The sequence below is a fragment of the Pollicipes pollicipes genome, unplaced genomic scaffold, assembly GCF_011947565.3.
Source record: "Pollicipes pollicipes isolate AB1234 unplaced genomic scaffold, Ppol_2.1 Scaffold_2555;HRSCAF=2994_pilon_pilon_pilon, whole genome shotgun sequence".
Lineage (NCBI taxonomy): Eukaryota > Metazoa > Arthropoda > Thecostraca > Pollicipedomorpha > Pollicipedidae > Pollicipes > Pollicipes pollicipes.
In genome coordinates this window covers 4,712,846-4,727,111 of record NW_023596136.1, presented here as the reverse complement: position 1 = coordinate 4,727,111, position 14,266 = coordinate 4,712,846, and the positions used below count along the sequence as shown (strand labels likewise).

Below are 14,266 nucleotides of genomic sequence, written 5' to 3'. Positions count from 1 at the left end.
GACAAATACCAGCTTTAAAGTTGAAACGTTACCGACAGTTGAAGACAACGCGGACCCAAGATCTTATAATTGCAGCACACTCGGAATCGTAGCCGTTGGCTGAACATGCAAACTTCAGCATGGGACCTGGTCTAAATGTTCAGGTTTCGCATGTTCTTGATGTTCAGGCAGTGTTTGTAGTGACTGATACGCGGCAAATAATGCTCTTACCTAATTATGTGAGTCAGCCCTGGCAATCTGGCGGCTTAGCTGCCTGTGTTGTCATCTTTCTGTTTATTTTACAGGTCTGAAAGTTGGATTGCATACTGGGTGTTGAGACCCTGGACCATCTTTACTATTTAACATCATTTACCGGCAACGCGGATTTCGCCGCATTTTCTGATTTCACGTGAGCTTTTCAAGCGCAATATTTTGCTGAACCTTTCTGAACCCTTGCCACCCTTGAGGATAAGCACAGCGCAAAGATATTGAACATCATCAATATAATCCCTATTTGGCATTACAAAGCCGTTTAACCGGTATCTCCTGGTATATTGGAGGTAGTTAGGCCAATAACATCCAACTTTCAACTCATAATGCCGAAAAACCAGGAGCTGAAATCCTTTCCTTCTAATATTCAGTACTCTGCGGTTACGAGCAAGCAGTAGTCCATCGGACGGGGCCCACACCCAATGCTGAACTTACCACCTGCCGCCGGCTCTGGTGGGTGAATCCTGCTCCCAGCTTGAGGTTGGCTGCCGCCATCATGGCCTCGTCGACGCTGATGTAGGGCAGCAGGTAGTCGTCCTGCATGATGTACGCCTGGATCTTACGGAACGTCTGCAGGTTCCGCGCTGCACCGTTGATCCTGATGCTGCCCTCCACGTTTCGCACTCTGGCCGATCGGGGGTACCGATCCAAGAGCGTTAGCAAAGCTGGTCAGGGGCGCCACTGATGGTGCGTCAATGGGCTCAGGCGCCCCCAACTATAGTTGGCAGCGCTCAGGATCCAAGCGAGTTCATGTCTTTCATGACAAAAGGGTTCGCATGTCAAATTTACGCTATTCGAAAAGTTTTAGAGCTTGTTCCCCTGGCGAAGATTTGGGCGATTGTGGCATCATTTGCTTCCCAATAAGCATACACTCCACCCAGTCGACATCCTTCCAGCACGGCTGGTGTTCGAATCTTTTCAGGAAACTCATCTTTTTGCCCCCCTCCCCCCATTAAGGCCGGGTGGCCTCTGTCAGACCTTGTCCATTGTGCAGTGTTTCGTCAGCGCTACTCGCTTCAAACTGGCCGCTTCTTTGAAACTTTTGCTTAAATGAATACAACTATTGTTTGCTAAAGTAACCATTTAACAGAGACATCCATATTTGTAATTATGTGGCTAAAGCAATGGTTTATTTTGATGCGCATGACTGTGAAACGAAACTAGTACTTCCGTGTTGCATGGCGGCTTCTAATTCGGTCACCCTCCAATCGATCTTTAAATATCTTCGGAGCAGAGGACCGATCATCCAGCTGATCCGGCATTGCATTCATAGAGCCGGAGAAATGTCTCTGACCTTGGTCACGATCGGACCACCTACACGTGGTGCGGCGCAAGCAAACCTGCCCCACAGTGTACTATCTCTTTCTTTATTTGGTTTGAGGTGCTTCGGCCCGTTCGAACCATTTCACGCCCTCTGAGAGGATTATTTCAAGTCGAGCTTAAATATGTTATTGAAGAAATCAACCACGCTTTCAAGTTGATAAAACTTGTCAACGACTACACAACGTGTTGTAGTGACGACAATATATCCTCCAATGTCTCTCCGCTGCTGTTGACACTCGCCACATTCAAGAAAAGTTATTTAACTACAAGGGTACTATAACGCGGTATAGGGAACGAGTGTGTTTTACATATAAACTATCTATTTGTAAGCTTTGTGTGTCCAATTCGAAGACCTGTTAATGTTGTTTCTTCCAAACGTTCTGGACGGTGTACTGACGGCCAATGTGCAATTTCTGGTTTAATGTCATGAAGTGAAGTCCTGGCGGCTCCTGCCCACTATCGTTGCCAAACTTATTTTGCCAAATTGTGAATCACCATTTCTATAGAAGGACGGTCAACAGGGATGGTTGTGATGTCAGGGGACGTCAGTGCTACTTTGGCCAATTGGTTTGCCCGTTCATTCCCTGTGACACCCCAATAGCCTGGCACCCACAACAAATGTAATGCCTATGTCTAGTGTGCGTGAAGAATTATATATGATTATGATGTTGACAGGGCGGGTGGTGGGTTAAGTCAGAGGCAATAAGTAACGGCAGGGCCGCCCTTGAATCCGAACAAAGTGCTATGGGTTTGGTCGCATGACTTTCTCGTTCGGCGTATTGCAAAAAAAAAAATAGGGTGAATAGTTTTGCAAGATAAACCCAAGATGCAACCCAAGATGTTTGCAACCCAAGATGTCCCATCCGGTAATCTACAGTTTTGTGAATAGTGTGTGACAGAGCACGGCACATCCGGTGCGGTTTTTCAGTCGTGGAGAAATCGGTATAAATAAAGTGACGGTTTGATTGCATGTTGGTTTGTTTGTTTGTTGGTTTGATTGCATCATCGCCCCCGCACATCACTGACTGAGAACCTCTCGCTCTAGCATTTCGCTCTTTGCACCAGTTACAGAGATTCCTAGCTGGTCTATGCCCAAGCACATAACACGACTCTATAACTTCACGTTTTTGAACTGCGCGTTGACTTCTAGTGCAACGATTTTGCGCAGCCTGTATTTTGACTGAGCCTTAATCTGCCCCGTGAGAACCCTTCGAGGGCTAAGCGTCACCGGCTGGACTACAGCCAGCGGGTGGCGCCTAGCAGAGGTGGCAACCCACGCTGGACTGCAGCCAGCGGGTGGCGCCTGGCAGGGGTGGCAGCCCACGCTGAGGCCGGCAGCTGCGCAGTGGTTAGCTAAGGCCGGCAGCTGCGCAGTGGTTAGCGCCACGTGACAGCCTGCTCCTGCTAATCAACCCCTCACAGCAGGGTGGCGTCAGGCATTATGTCCGGTTAGACACTGCTCAAGTCAATGACGCTTGGGCATGTTCCACGTTAGTACGACTAGTCCACCTGCCATCAAAAATCAGAAAATAAGTTGGAGACATAATTTAATTGTATCCGTGTCTGCGACTTTTGTCACACTATTGTCTACGGTGCATATGTTTACCGCTGTGGTTAAGGCCAATTTGACATACTTGTGTGCTGTACGGTGACTTAATGGCAACACCCGGCTTAGCACTAATAAGGCATGACGAGGAACTGATCAAGGCACTGCCACGACACAAGGCACTGCACTGCACTTGTGCACTGCCACGAAGCAAGGCACTGGTGAAGGCACTGCACTGCACTTGTGCCCTGCCACGAAACAAGGCACTGATAAAGGCGCTGCACTGCACTTGTGGCCTGCCACGAAACCAGGCATTGATGAAGATACTGCACTGCATTTGTGCACTGTCACGACAAAGAACTGAGCAAGGCACTGCGCTGCACTTGTACACTGCCACAAGAAATTGATCATGACACTGCGCTGCACTTGCACTTTGTTAGGACAAGGACCTGCTAGGCATTCTACAGTAAGAGACTACGGTTGAAGTTGAAGTTAAGTTCGTTATCATTAAAGATCTGCAAGATCCAGACTTGCTATTTGCGAAAGCATGTGCCTATGCCGAATGGAGTTTAGCATGACAAGGCACTCGCTTTTTGAAATTCCATGATGCTTCACGGCGTGTTTGCCTGACGGAATGCTTGCCTACGCACGCGCGTCACTACGTGCGTGCGGCGTAGATGCGTTTAACTTAAATTTGTTTGCACTTTGGAAGCAGCCTCCTAGAGTCAAATCGCGGCACACAGGTGACCGTCGTGTCAAGGCAAACATTATGTAAGTCATCTTGGAATTTATACAGAATGTTTGCCTTCACATGGAGGGACGGGGGAGGAATGGCAACTGACTTGTATCCAGCGAGCACGTTCAGCAATGTGGACTTGCCGGCGCCCGAGGGACCCATGATGGCTGTGAGCTGACCGGGTCGGAAGGTACCCGTCACCCCGTCCAGGATCGTCTTCCACTCTGCAACAGGCCGTGGAAAGGTCACTCACACTCATACGGCGTAGGCACGGCGGTCCAGCGTGAGCATGGAGCCGCGCACTGTCGGTCTCACGTTCACGCAGGCCGGACAGTCCTATGCGAGGTCACGATCTCTCAAGAAAGTACCAGCCGCAGAAGTCGTGTATGTATATACGTGCATTTGAGCGCAAGTACGTAAATACCCGCGTGCATGCATGCATGCGTACGGGCACGTGTGCGTGGCGTGTGCGTGTGCGCGTGCGCGTGCGCGCGTGCGCGTGCGCGTGCGCGCGTGCGCGTGCGCGTGCGAGTGTGCGTGTGCGTGTGCGTGTGCGGTGCGTGTGCGTGGTGTGTGTGTGTGTGTGTGGTGTGCGTGGCGTGTGCGTGTGCGTGTGCGTGTGCGTGCGTGTGCGTGTGCGTGCGTGTGCGTGTGGTGTGCGTGTGCGTGGCGTGTGTGTGTGTGTGTGTGTGTGTGTGTGTGGTGTGTGTGTGTGTTGTGTGTGTTGCTACTGTTCATTTTTGCCGATATCCTCGGCACAATCAGCTGCAATAAAATATACTGTGCTCAGGTCCACAAAACGCAGCTGGACTTCACCGGTTTCCGTCGCTAAGCGCCCTTCGCAAGGTCGCAACGGGACGTCCCGTAGCAACATACTCCGCACCAGCGACTCATCACAAAAACTACCGTCTGTTCAGTCTCCAGCAGTGGCGCGGCCAGAATTTCGTGGGGTGGTGTGAGTCGGATCAAGAGCCCCATGGCACGTGGGGGATATGGTTAAAATTAGATTATATCGTAAAACGACGGGTGATGCGGAAGGTGGGCCCTATACCATCTTTCTACCTCGATTCTGTATCAGCTGCTGTCGGAGTGTTTCAGTGCTGCTGTCGCGGCCGTCCGAGAGCGAGCCTAACTACACGCCAGGTGCTGCGTGACCAATCTTATATTCGCCAGCCGGCCTCACCCGTCATCGCTGACTTCCATGTCTCGGACCATCACATGGCCAGGGGTTAGTAGATGACTGAAAAGGAACCGTATGCAAAATGGATTGACGCCAACTGATAGCATGCCAGCTTTGCGGCATTGCGAAATGGATTGATGAAAACTGATCGCACGACTGTTGATGCATCATCATCACTACTGATTGGTGCATCACTCAGATGGGACCCTCGCTTCAGTACGTATGTTCTCATTGTCTTCCCTTACATCATACCGCAGAAAAATTGAATTCCAGGAAACTGCCTGTTTTTGGCATCAGCTGATCCACAGGGATTCATCTGCTTCTCCTTCAATATAGCCAACGTGATCTGTTGCTGTATGTGGGACGTGGGTACACAGTAAACACTTAAACAAGCTGCGTACCCACATCTGCCGGAGGTGGCTAGCGCAACCCGGCATTTTAGGACATAATATATATATATATATATATATATATATATATATATATGTATATAAATATTATCGTATATATAGTCAGCTGTTATCGCAGCTGACTGCCCGGTTATTGGACAATTTGTGCCGCTCCTGTTGTGTGTCGCGAACCACCCGGTTTTCTTGGAATTGGGCGGCGCCGCTGCCGACGTGGTGGTCGGTGTCACGTGACCCACCGCTCGGCCTGGCCGCGCGGGATAGCCGGCCATTTGTTGGTCGGATCGGAAGGCGGCTGGGCGCCGGCATGACCGCAGGTGTAAGGCCGGCCATTGTTCCAGAGTGTTTAACGTGTGTTGGGGTATCGGTTCATCTTTTGGTAATGTTATTTCACTTTCCTTATTTCTTCTGCATCCAATTTGATTCAGTTTCTAGTTTTTGCTGCAGATATTTTTTACCCATCTCGCACGGACTCAATGCACATTGTGGGTTATCTTGATGTTGTGGTACTGCACCGTCGCCGTGCTTGTTGTAACGTATCTTCTTCGCCGTCCGATCAAGCGTAGCTGTGCTCCAGTGTTATCAGTGTGATGTAACGACACGTTGTTAACACGCGCCAGGGTGCTAACAGGCCCTGGATAACGCCACCCACGAAGGTTTTCCAAAATGACTTCCGAACGGCGCGGCGTACCCGCGCCAAACTTTGCACGACAGTAGAGGATTAAATAGCAAATCTTTTGATGTAACGAAATAGATGTTCCTTGTAACGTCGCTGAGCTCCGGCAGGTGCCAGGCCGTGGCTGCAAGCAAACGGCATTTCTAGGGAACCATGTAACATGATGCAACAAATCAGTGTTAGACGAAGACATACATCTCCGGGACAGTTTGTGAGGCAATACAAAAAGTTAATTTAGAATTGCTTTTTTTATAATTTGACAAGGTGGTCATTTACTGAGTCAAACGATGGGCTATGGTTCGGGACTTTGTATCGTGTCATTGATAACACCGCAAGGCTTTTGGCTCGAGAGGTAATTGCAAGAAACGATCAGCGGTCGTTGCGTTAACCTCCCGAGCCCCCTCGATGATAATTCCACAGGTTACGCACTTTCGGGACTGGTCAGCCGACCCCCGCAACCGGTGGGTGTCATCAGACTCGAAGCTACGGGTGCAATGGGTATCCTCATCCCGTGTGACCCGTGTACCGCGCGTCTCCCCCGACCTTGACTCGGCCAAGTAGAGCTTCAGAATCCAGTCGTCAGGGGTGTTAGCGGGTGCCGCATGCACCCGTTCTCGGCAACCACCGGGTTGAGGTCGGCAGCCAGGGGTGCTGGTCAGTGCTCGCCCGCTCGAACCTCGTCACACATAGGTCACTCTCGGAGTCGCCGCCCCGAGCCAGCAGCCCACGTGGAACTGCGCCGGTTTGAGCTCCTGTTGAGTTACTTCTCCCCCAATCTCACCGCCCTCGTGCAAACGAGATAACATATCGACGTGCGGCACGTGGTTGATCGATCTGTGTTGTGCTTTATCTGAACTGGCTGATGAACGCTCTTCAGATAATCAATCTTGGGTTAATCCGTTTCCTACTGTCCAAAATTTGGAGGGCACTCCTACAATTGCAAACCCGCTTGAAGTCTATATCGGCCAAATGCTTGATAAACTTCTCCAGGTCCTGGATGAAGCTAAAACTTCAAGCTCAGAAATGCATTCCCTCTGTGCCCGACGACAAATATATTTCTGTTGAAAGCTATAATACGCTGCATCCAATATTGCTCTTGACACCAAATTTGGTCCATGCGGATCATATAATGCTGATGAGTCCTACGCGGGCCATACGTTTCCTTAACACGCCCCAGAGGTGGCCGGCTAGATACCTTCGCTCGGGTGGGGTGGGGGTCAATTTGGCCCCTGAGACCTCGGGAACTAAGAACGCTAGAAACACTAAATTTACAGGGTGTGTTGACCTATACGTGAACTCACTTAGGTCACATTTTTAGGTTCCTTGGTTATGACCTTCGGGTCAAAAAGGGTCAAACAAGGTCAAAATCCGGGTTGGTCTCCAAAGTGCCCCCAGAACCTAGACAACCGTTTCTAAGCAAAGGGTCACATTCTCATCAAGGTCAGTGACATTTTTGACCTTATGAAGGTCAGGTAGCCAAAATCATACAAGATTGCTTTAAGTTTTGCATTTGAATAAGCGACAAAGATTACGCTAGGCAGTATGTCCCTTAAAAAAATGTTGACCTGGGTAATTTTAGGTCAATAACCTATTTTAAGCTCTAAGAAGTCAATGGAAGATGCATAATGCGGTTCCTGCAATCAATAAACTCGAAATGATCAGCAGAAACTATCCCATACAGCAAGCCCTAGAGCAACAAAACGGGTTTATTTTGACCTTGGTGTGACCTTCATACCTGGCCTTATGTCAATTTAATCTGCTCATTGAACTATTGTATTGCCTAAGAAAGCATCTCATAGATGTATGGCTTCGTCTAACACTCCGTTGTCTGATCAGATTAAAGGATTCCCTAGAAATTGGCTTCGCTGAAACCATGGTCTGACTTTGACATGCCATAGGTCAGCGACCTTACAAGGTACATGTAAAATTTTGATGCCAAACGATCCGCTATTCAATTGTCTACAGCTATGCAAGATTTGGCACGGCTGCGCTGCGCTGTTCGGAAACCATTCCGGAAAAACCTTCGGGGGGCAGCTTGGACCCCTGCTCCAGCCGAGCGCGCGTTAAGACATGGAAGGCAGATGTTTCACTGGAGCCCTCTGACAAACGTTCAGTTCAAAGTAGATATGATCTTGCAGTCACCGAGCGAGAAAATAAACTCATGTATGTTTGAAAACACAAACATTTTCGGAGCCAATGGCTTGTTGAGAGCGCGCATATTTATGCTATATATATGTATATATATATATATATATATATATATATATATATATATATATGCATGCATGCATACATGCATGTATGTATGTATGTATGTATGTATGTATGTATGTATATGAGTATAACTTCATCAGCTATTTTTCTTACGTACTGCCCATCCTCTCAAGACACCGCCTTCACCTGTGCTGTCATTGCCATTGGCACCGCCTGACGCAAGCTGTGGTTCGCAAGATTGAACATTCGTGATCGGTTCAGCATATCCGATGCTGCTGCGTCTGTGCAGGGTAATGGTGCGATCAGATCGACCGCGAACACGCAAAGGAATTTCGGTTTCGGAGAATGGCGTCGTCAAGGAATCTCATATGTCCATATTGACTGAGCGTTGTCCGATTAAGAAACACTTAAAAACACATGACATTCGTTGGTCAATTTTCATGGCTTGGCAAAGACAGTCTGTGGCGGCACCGACACATACTGTTTCAGTTTTGGTTTAATTGCATGGTCTGGCAAGCAGTTCAGCAAGATTTTGTTTGACGACAGAAAATCTCAGCCCAAGACCGGTCGTGCCTCAAATTATCAACCACTACAAACTCCGCTTCGCAGGCCCCTGCACCGGCCCCTATCATCTCCACTCGAAGCTTGCAAGTACCCACAGCATTGAGAGCGTGCCCACAGAAGGAAACTAGACGGGTGGGCGGCGTCAAAGGCGAGTCCGGGGAGATGAAACAGAAGAGGCGGCTGCCTTTCGAAGATACTTGACTACCAGAGTCAATGAAAGTTCACTAACCATGAACAAGCTAATGACTACGTGAGCTGTCGGGAGGTCCACCACCCGGCCGCCACCCCACCTGCCACCTGAGCTGTCGGGAGGTCCACCGCCCGGCCGCCACCCCCACCCGCCACCTGAACTGTCGAGACGTCCACCACCCGCCCGCCAGCCCGCCGCCGCATGGGCTGGCGGGAGGTCCACCACCCGCCCGCCAGCCCGCCGCCGCCTGAGCTGTCGGGAGGTCCACCACCCGGCCGCCAGCCCACCGCCACCTGAGCTGCCGAGACATCCACCACCCGGCCCGCCAGCCCACCCACTACTCCGTTTGGGCGGTGCTTTTTGAGATGACCGAGGCCATGGTAAGACCAGCATTGGACGGTCCGCCGCCAGTGTTCGTGGCCTGATTTGTTCGCCCCTTACCGAACCTGCCAACCTGGTGGATACCCCTCACAGGTCATCAGTCGCGTTTAAGAGGAAAGCCGGGGCACATGAAGAAACATTCAGAGGCACTTGCTGGCCTGTTTGCACCCACCATTTTTTTCGGACAGGCCCCGAAGCGAACAATAAAGTGTCCCAGTCGGCTTCTGGAGGGTTATTTTGCTGACCTGGAAAAAGGCGTCCGTTGGGCAGCACAGATGAACTCAGTCCGCTTGTGAAGGGGTCTTCTGTACTGCTAAGGTGCCCGCGTATGCCTACAAAGATGCTCCTCCCAAGCTAGCGGTGTCCTTTACAGGACGGTAGCAGCATCTTTATAGGCATGCAGGATCCCCGTAACACTCAGCACACTTCACTTATCACCTTTACACTTCACAACAATGAGCCCCCTACAAGCCAGCAGAGGGCCCAAGACGCTCCTTCAAATCACCCCACAGGCCTCTTGTCATGTTAAGCACTTTCCAACCAGCACTTGGCTGGAGAGCTAGGGCACACCCACGTCAGCACCTGGCTGGACAGCAGGGACACATCTGCGTTAGCACCTGGCTGGACAGCTAGGATGTATCCGCGTTGCCGCTGGTTGGGGCGGTGTACAGTTATCGAGAAGCGCTCATCTGTTGAGCCCGGACAGAGGCTAAATACAGCACTGTAGGTAACAACAACATGTATGTATGTATGTAACACTGTATGCAAGAAAAAACATCGACTGCTGCAATTCCATAAAGACTTACGCATCGCTGGCCGGTTCACGCGGCTCGTGCGGTGTCATGCGGTTCGGCTATCAGCAGCCCTCCGAAGATACGCAATGTTCACAACAGATACTCGATAAGCGAATCGTCCAACGGTTAAGAATAGCCATCCAGCCGGCAAGCAGCTAGTTTCTCAAAACAAAAAGTCGTAATTTTTGGTATATTTCGCACATTTTTGGCGCATTTCGTATAATTTTAGCGTGTATTTGTACACTACAGTTGCTCGACGTAAAAATATACGATTTACAAGTTCAAACAGGGACAGCTTAAAATACGACGTTAATGTACAATCTACAACAAAAAACGAACGCAAGTTTGCCTGGATTGCTCATGCGTACACAACCTACACCAAGGCGTATATTATGATGGATGAAGACCATATCTGGCAACATAATCAACGACACCAAAGATTGCGTATGTTTTCCGCATTCTGTCAGTTCCCTATACATGATGTGGAGTCAGTAGCCAAGCAAACGAGTGTTCTAACATATTTGCCCACTAGTTGAAGCACGGAAGGGCAGGATGCTCAACAAAGAAGGCTCAGTGCGTACAGGCCCAGAATTAAGCCGAGATGGCAAGCGGCGGAGAGCTTGAGGTAGGGCGTGTTATTTAAGGTATTTGGAGCAATCGATTGGATCATCTGAAGCAACAATATTTGTGGAACAAACTAATCAATTGGTATACTCAAGAATGTTTTCAGCAAACTGTACTATGCATAACAATTTGCTACAAATGCACATTTGCACACCATACGTGCAAAACATCTATTTCCCAGGATGAGATTCAGCCTGTCAGCAAACGTGGCTGAGACCATTCCGGGCCAACAAGACCACAACTGGTTAATGGCACAGGAAGGGTAGAGCTTTGTTCCCACATGACCAATGTCTCCTTGCATTGAGGCAAATATGTCGCCTGTTGACTTTTATCATGACTTATGAGCACCAAGCTACACATGACTCCAAGCACTACCCCCTAAAATCATTGTCTCTTTTGATGCACTTGGTGTCGCACAAAATGTTAATTGCAAACTGGTTTAAAGCTCCTGTTGTCAGCTATGTTTTACAAAAGGCTATTAAAAGTGATTTCTGAAACACCCACTTATTGCATATTAGTCACACGCTGCTGCTAGCATGTGCCAGTATGCTTTTCTCAGTACTTGAAATCCCTCGCACCAGCCGGCACAGCTTTGCCACTGCAATGTGGTAAATTGGAGCGTGTATCTAAGCTAATTTCACTGCTGCCTTAATGTCTCGGTTATTTGCGACAGGAGCTTTTTATTTGTTCATTGGAGATAGACACGGGCCATCGAAAGCTTATGTTAGCCGCTGTGTTCATGGCGCCGCGTCAGCCTTGTTCCTGGCTTTTGGCAAAACGGTGGCACGGCCACTAGAGCGGCTCCAGCTGCAGAGAATGAAAGAAAAGTCATTGAGGATGCATGGGCTGCCCAACGTGATCGGTGGGTGATTCAGCGATTCCAATTTCTGGAATGCATCTCATTTGGTTCCTTCCCCCAGTACAATCCTGGTGGCTGGTTGCGATCACACATCATATATGGTTGACTGCAGACCTGTACCCTGCTTGCGATTGATATTTAAGAACAGTGTAGAGATATCGGTGTGTCTTTTCCTTGCCACGTTGATTCAAAATGCCAATATATATATATGTATATATATATATATATATATATATATATATATATATATATATATATATATTGTCGCGCTAATATGGCATCTTGGCATGCTTATAACATATCCATTTCGGCGTTCCTCTCCCTTGGGGGCTAAATGACTTTTTTAAGCATGATTTTGCAGTATACTACTGAAAATTCAGTGGCGTTACCCCAGAACAGAAATATGTCTGTGAAGAAGCCAACGCAATGAGCTTAAGAACAAAAAGGAACAACAAAGAAAGCTCCCGGACTCGACTTGTCCTTGAAATCTGACGTACCGGCGGAGGGGTGGCCGACTGCACGTTCGTCTAAGATTAAATTATGCACCCCCAAAAAATATTGCCACCGTCATATATGAGTATTTTATCAAGGTGTTAATTTTATTTTCCATTGCTTCGTCTTGCACATGGTGAGTGGTACCGCCATGACCACTGATCAGAGATATGCACGCCTGGTTGTTACCGAACAGGGCCTTTCCGACGAACGTCCATGCTTGGAGCTGGACACCTTAGCGGTACAGAAATGCTAGTACTCATATATCATGAGCTGGCGCTCATGTGCAGGTTATTAGTTGCATTCATGTTAACAGCTCTGGAACACGGAAACATTGGCTCGGGTTGTGTCACCCACATCGCGGTGCATGAAACGAAATGAGGCATAAAGCTTCGCTTAACTTTCCTTTGCCAAAAAAGATTCCACCACCAACTCCGTACATCATTCGCTCTTTCAGCATCTATGGGGGAGGGGTTACCTAGCTCTTGAATAAGGCTCATTTGGAAAGCAAAATATTTAGGTACCAACGACCTCCGCCCCCCCCCCCCCCCCCCCCCCCCCCACTCCACGTTATGGTACCCAGCGTCTCAGGTGACAGGGGCCGGTGGACCGCGCATTTTTTCTGAGTTTACCACAGATGCCTTCCGACTGTTAAAACACCTGTGACGCGAACTCATCCCGACCCCCGCACCGTTAGGAAGACCTGGTCGCGCCCCTTGATACACCTATGCATGCGAAAAACCTTTACGGTCGGAAGGTTTTGCGGATTCCTCTTTGAGATGAAAAGATGCATAATCGAAGGAGTCTAAAAAATCAGGACACATTTTCTAGCGTCTGCACCGCCAAGCCGACGTCAACGCAGCCTGTGTTTTGGATCAGCCCTCCCTTGAACGTATGAGTTTTTGTCATTGTTGGGGCGGGGGGGGGGGGTCAAAACACGAATGGTGGTCGCATCTGTGGTCATATTTCATTAGCAAAACGATGTGAATATAGAATGGTAGAACAATATTTTCTAGGATGTATTAACGGCATTTACATCGACGTGACGGTACTTACCAGCATAGAAAACGTATATATATAAATGGGAGTGTTCCATATTTGTACGGGATTTTGAAGTGAAATAGCCATCTTGAAGATCATTTGGTGCAGTTCACAGCCCGGCCCTTTCAAGACCTAAGCCCCTCTAGTTTTCGAGCTACACGCCCGCGAAGGTGCGCAGACTTTTTCGCGGAGACTATTTCAACGTCACCCAAGGCATTCATGTCGCCATAATAACGTTATGACAAGTCAAGTCAAAGGGTGAATGACTTTTATTGCATTAGCCTGCCTGGTTATCACGAGAAATGAGCTCAAATCCAGAAATAAACAAACTACGGCAAAGGGAAGACAGGGTGAGAAAGGCGTTCAAAAGCTGTAATACATGCGACATTAAAACATTAATTGTACGTCTCAGAATGGTCAAATCTGGTAACAACAGCCCGAGTTGGTTCTAGCCTGACATCTGATGATCTGAACGTAAAGAAAAACCAGGGTTTTAGTAGAAGATTAATAATGATGCAACTAAGACGCGCAGACTAGAAAATCTCCGACTATAGTAATGTATTCAGTGCGATACAGCTAAGAATCACGGTCCAGAAAATCTCCTCGTAGTATCCTTCCTGCGGAAAGCAGTTGTTAATGGGCCCTTATGAGGATAATGGATCAATATGATCCACATTACCCACATGTTACCTATACTATGCGGTAGCAGGAGGTCATCGCTGACGAACTGCCATTTTCGGAAGCTGCAAATTTAAATCACGTGGCTGACATGTCGTAAACTCAGCCAGTCAAATTTCAGCACCCTTCTCCAAACCGCACAGAAATAGTTACGGCAGACCGTAGGGATGGAAACGGGGGGGGGGGGGGAGGGGACCTGGGGTCTACCTCGCTAGGCCGGGGATAAAAGACAACTAGCTTTCCGCCAGCCGTGACCGGCGCCGCATGGTCATGAATGGCATGATAATCATTGGGAATAATAGGCTGCGCGGA

General features: G+C 48.8%; 1 protein-coding gene across 1 annotated transcript in view; it reads right to left on the bottom strand.

The window, feature by feature from the left end:
- Positions 1-14,266, bottom strand: part of LOC119103507 (ATP-binding cassette sub-family G member 1) — a 43,249-nt gene that overhangs the window by 16,257 nt on the left and 12,726 nt on the right. The window contains exons 3-4 of the mRNA XM_037227083.1: positions 3,961-4,078; positions 685-874 (exon numbers count right to left, since the gene is read on the bottom strand). Coding sequence (XP_037082978.1) covers positions 685-874; positions 3,961-4,078 — 308 coding nt within the window. The remainder of the gene's footprint in view (positions 1-684; positions 875-3,960; positions 4,079-14,266) is intronic.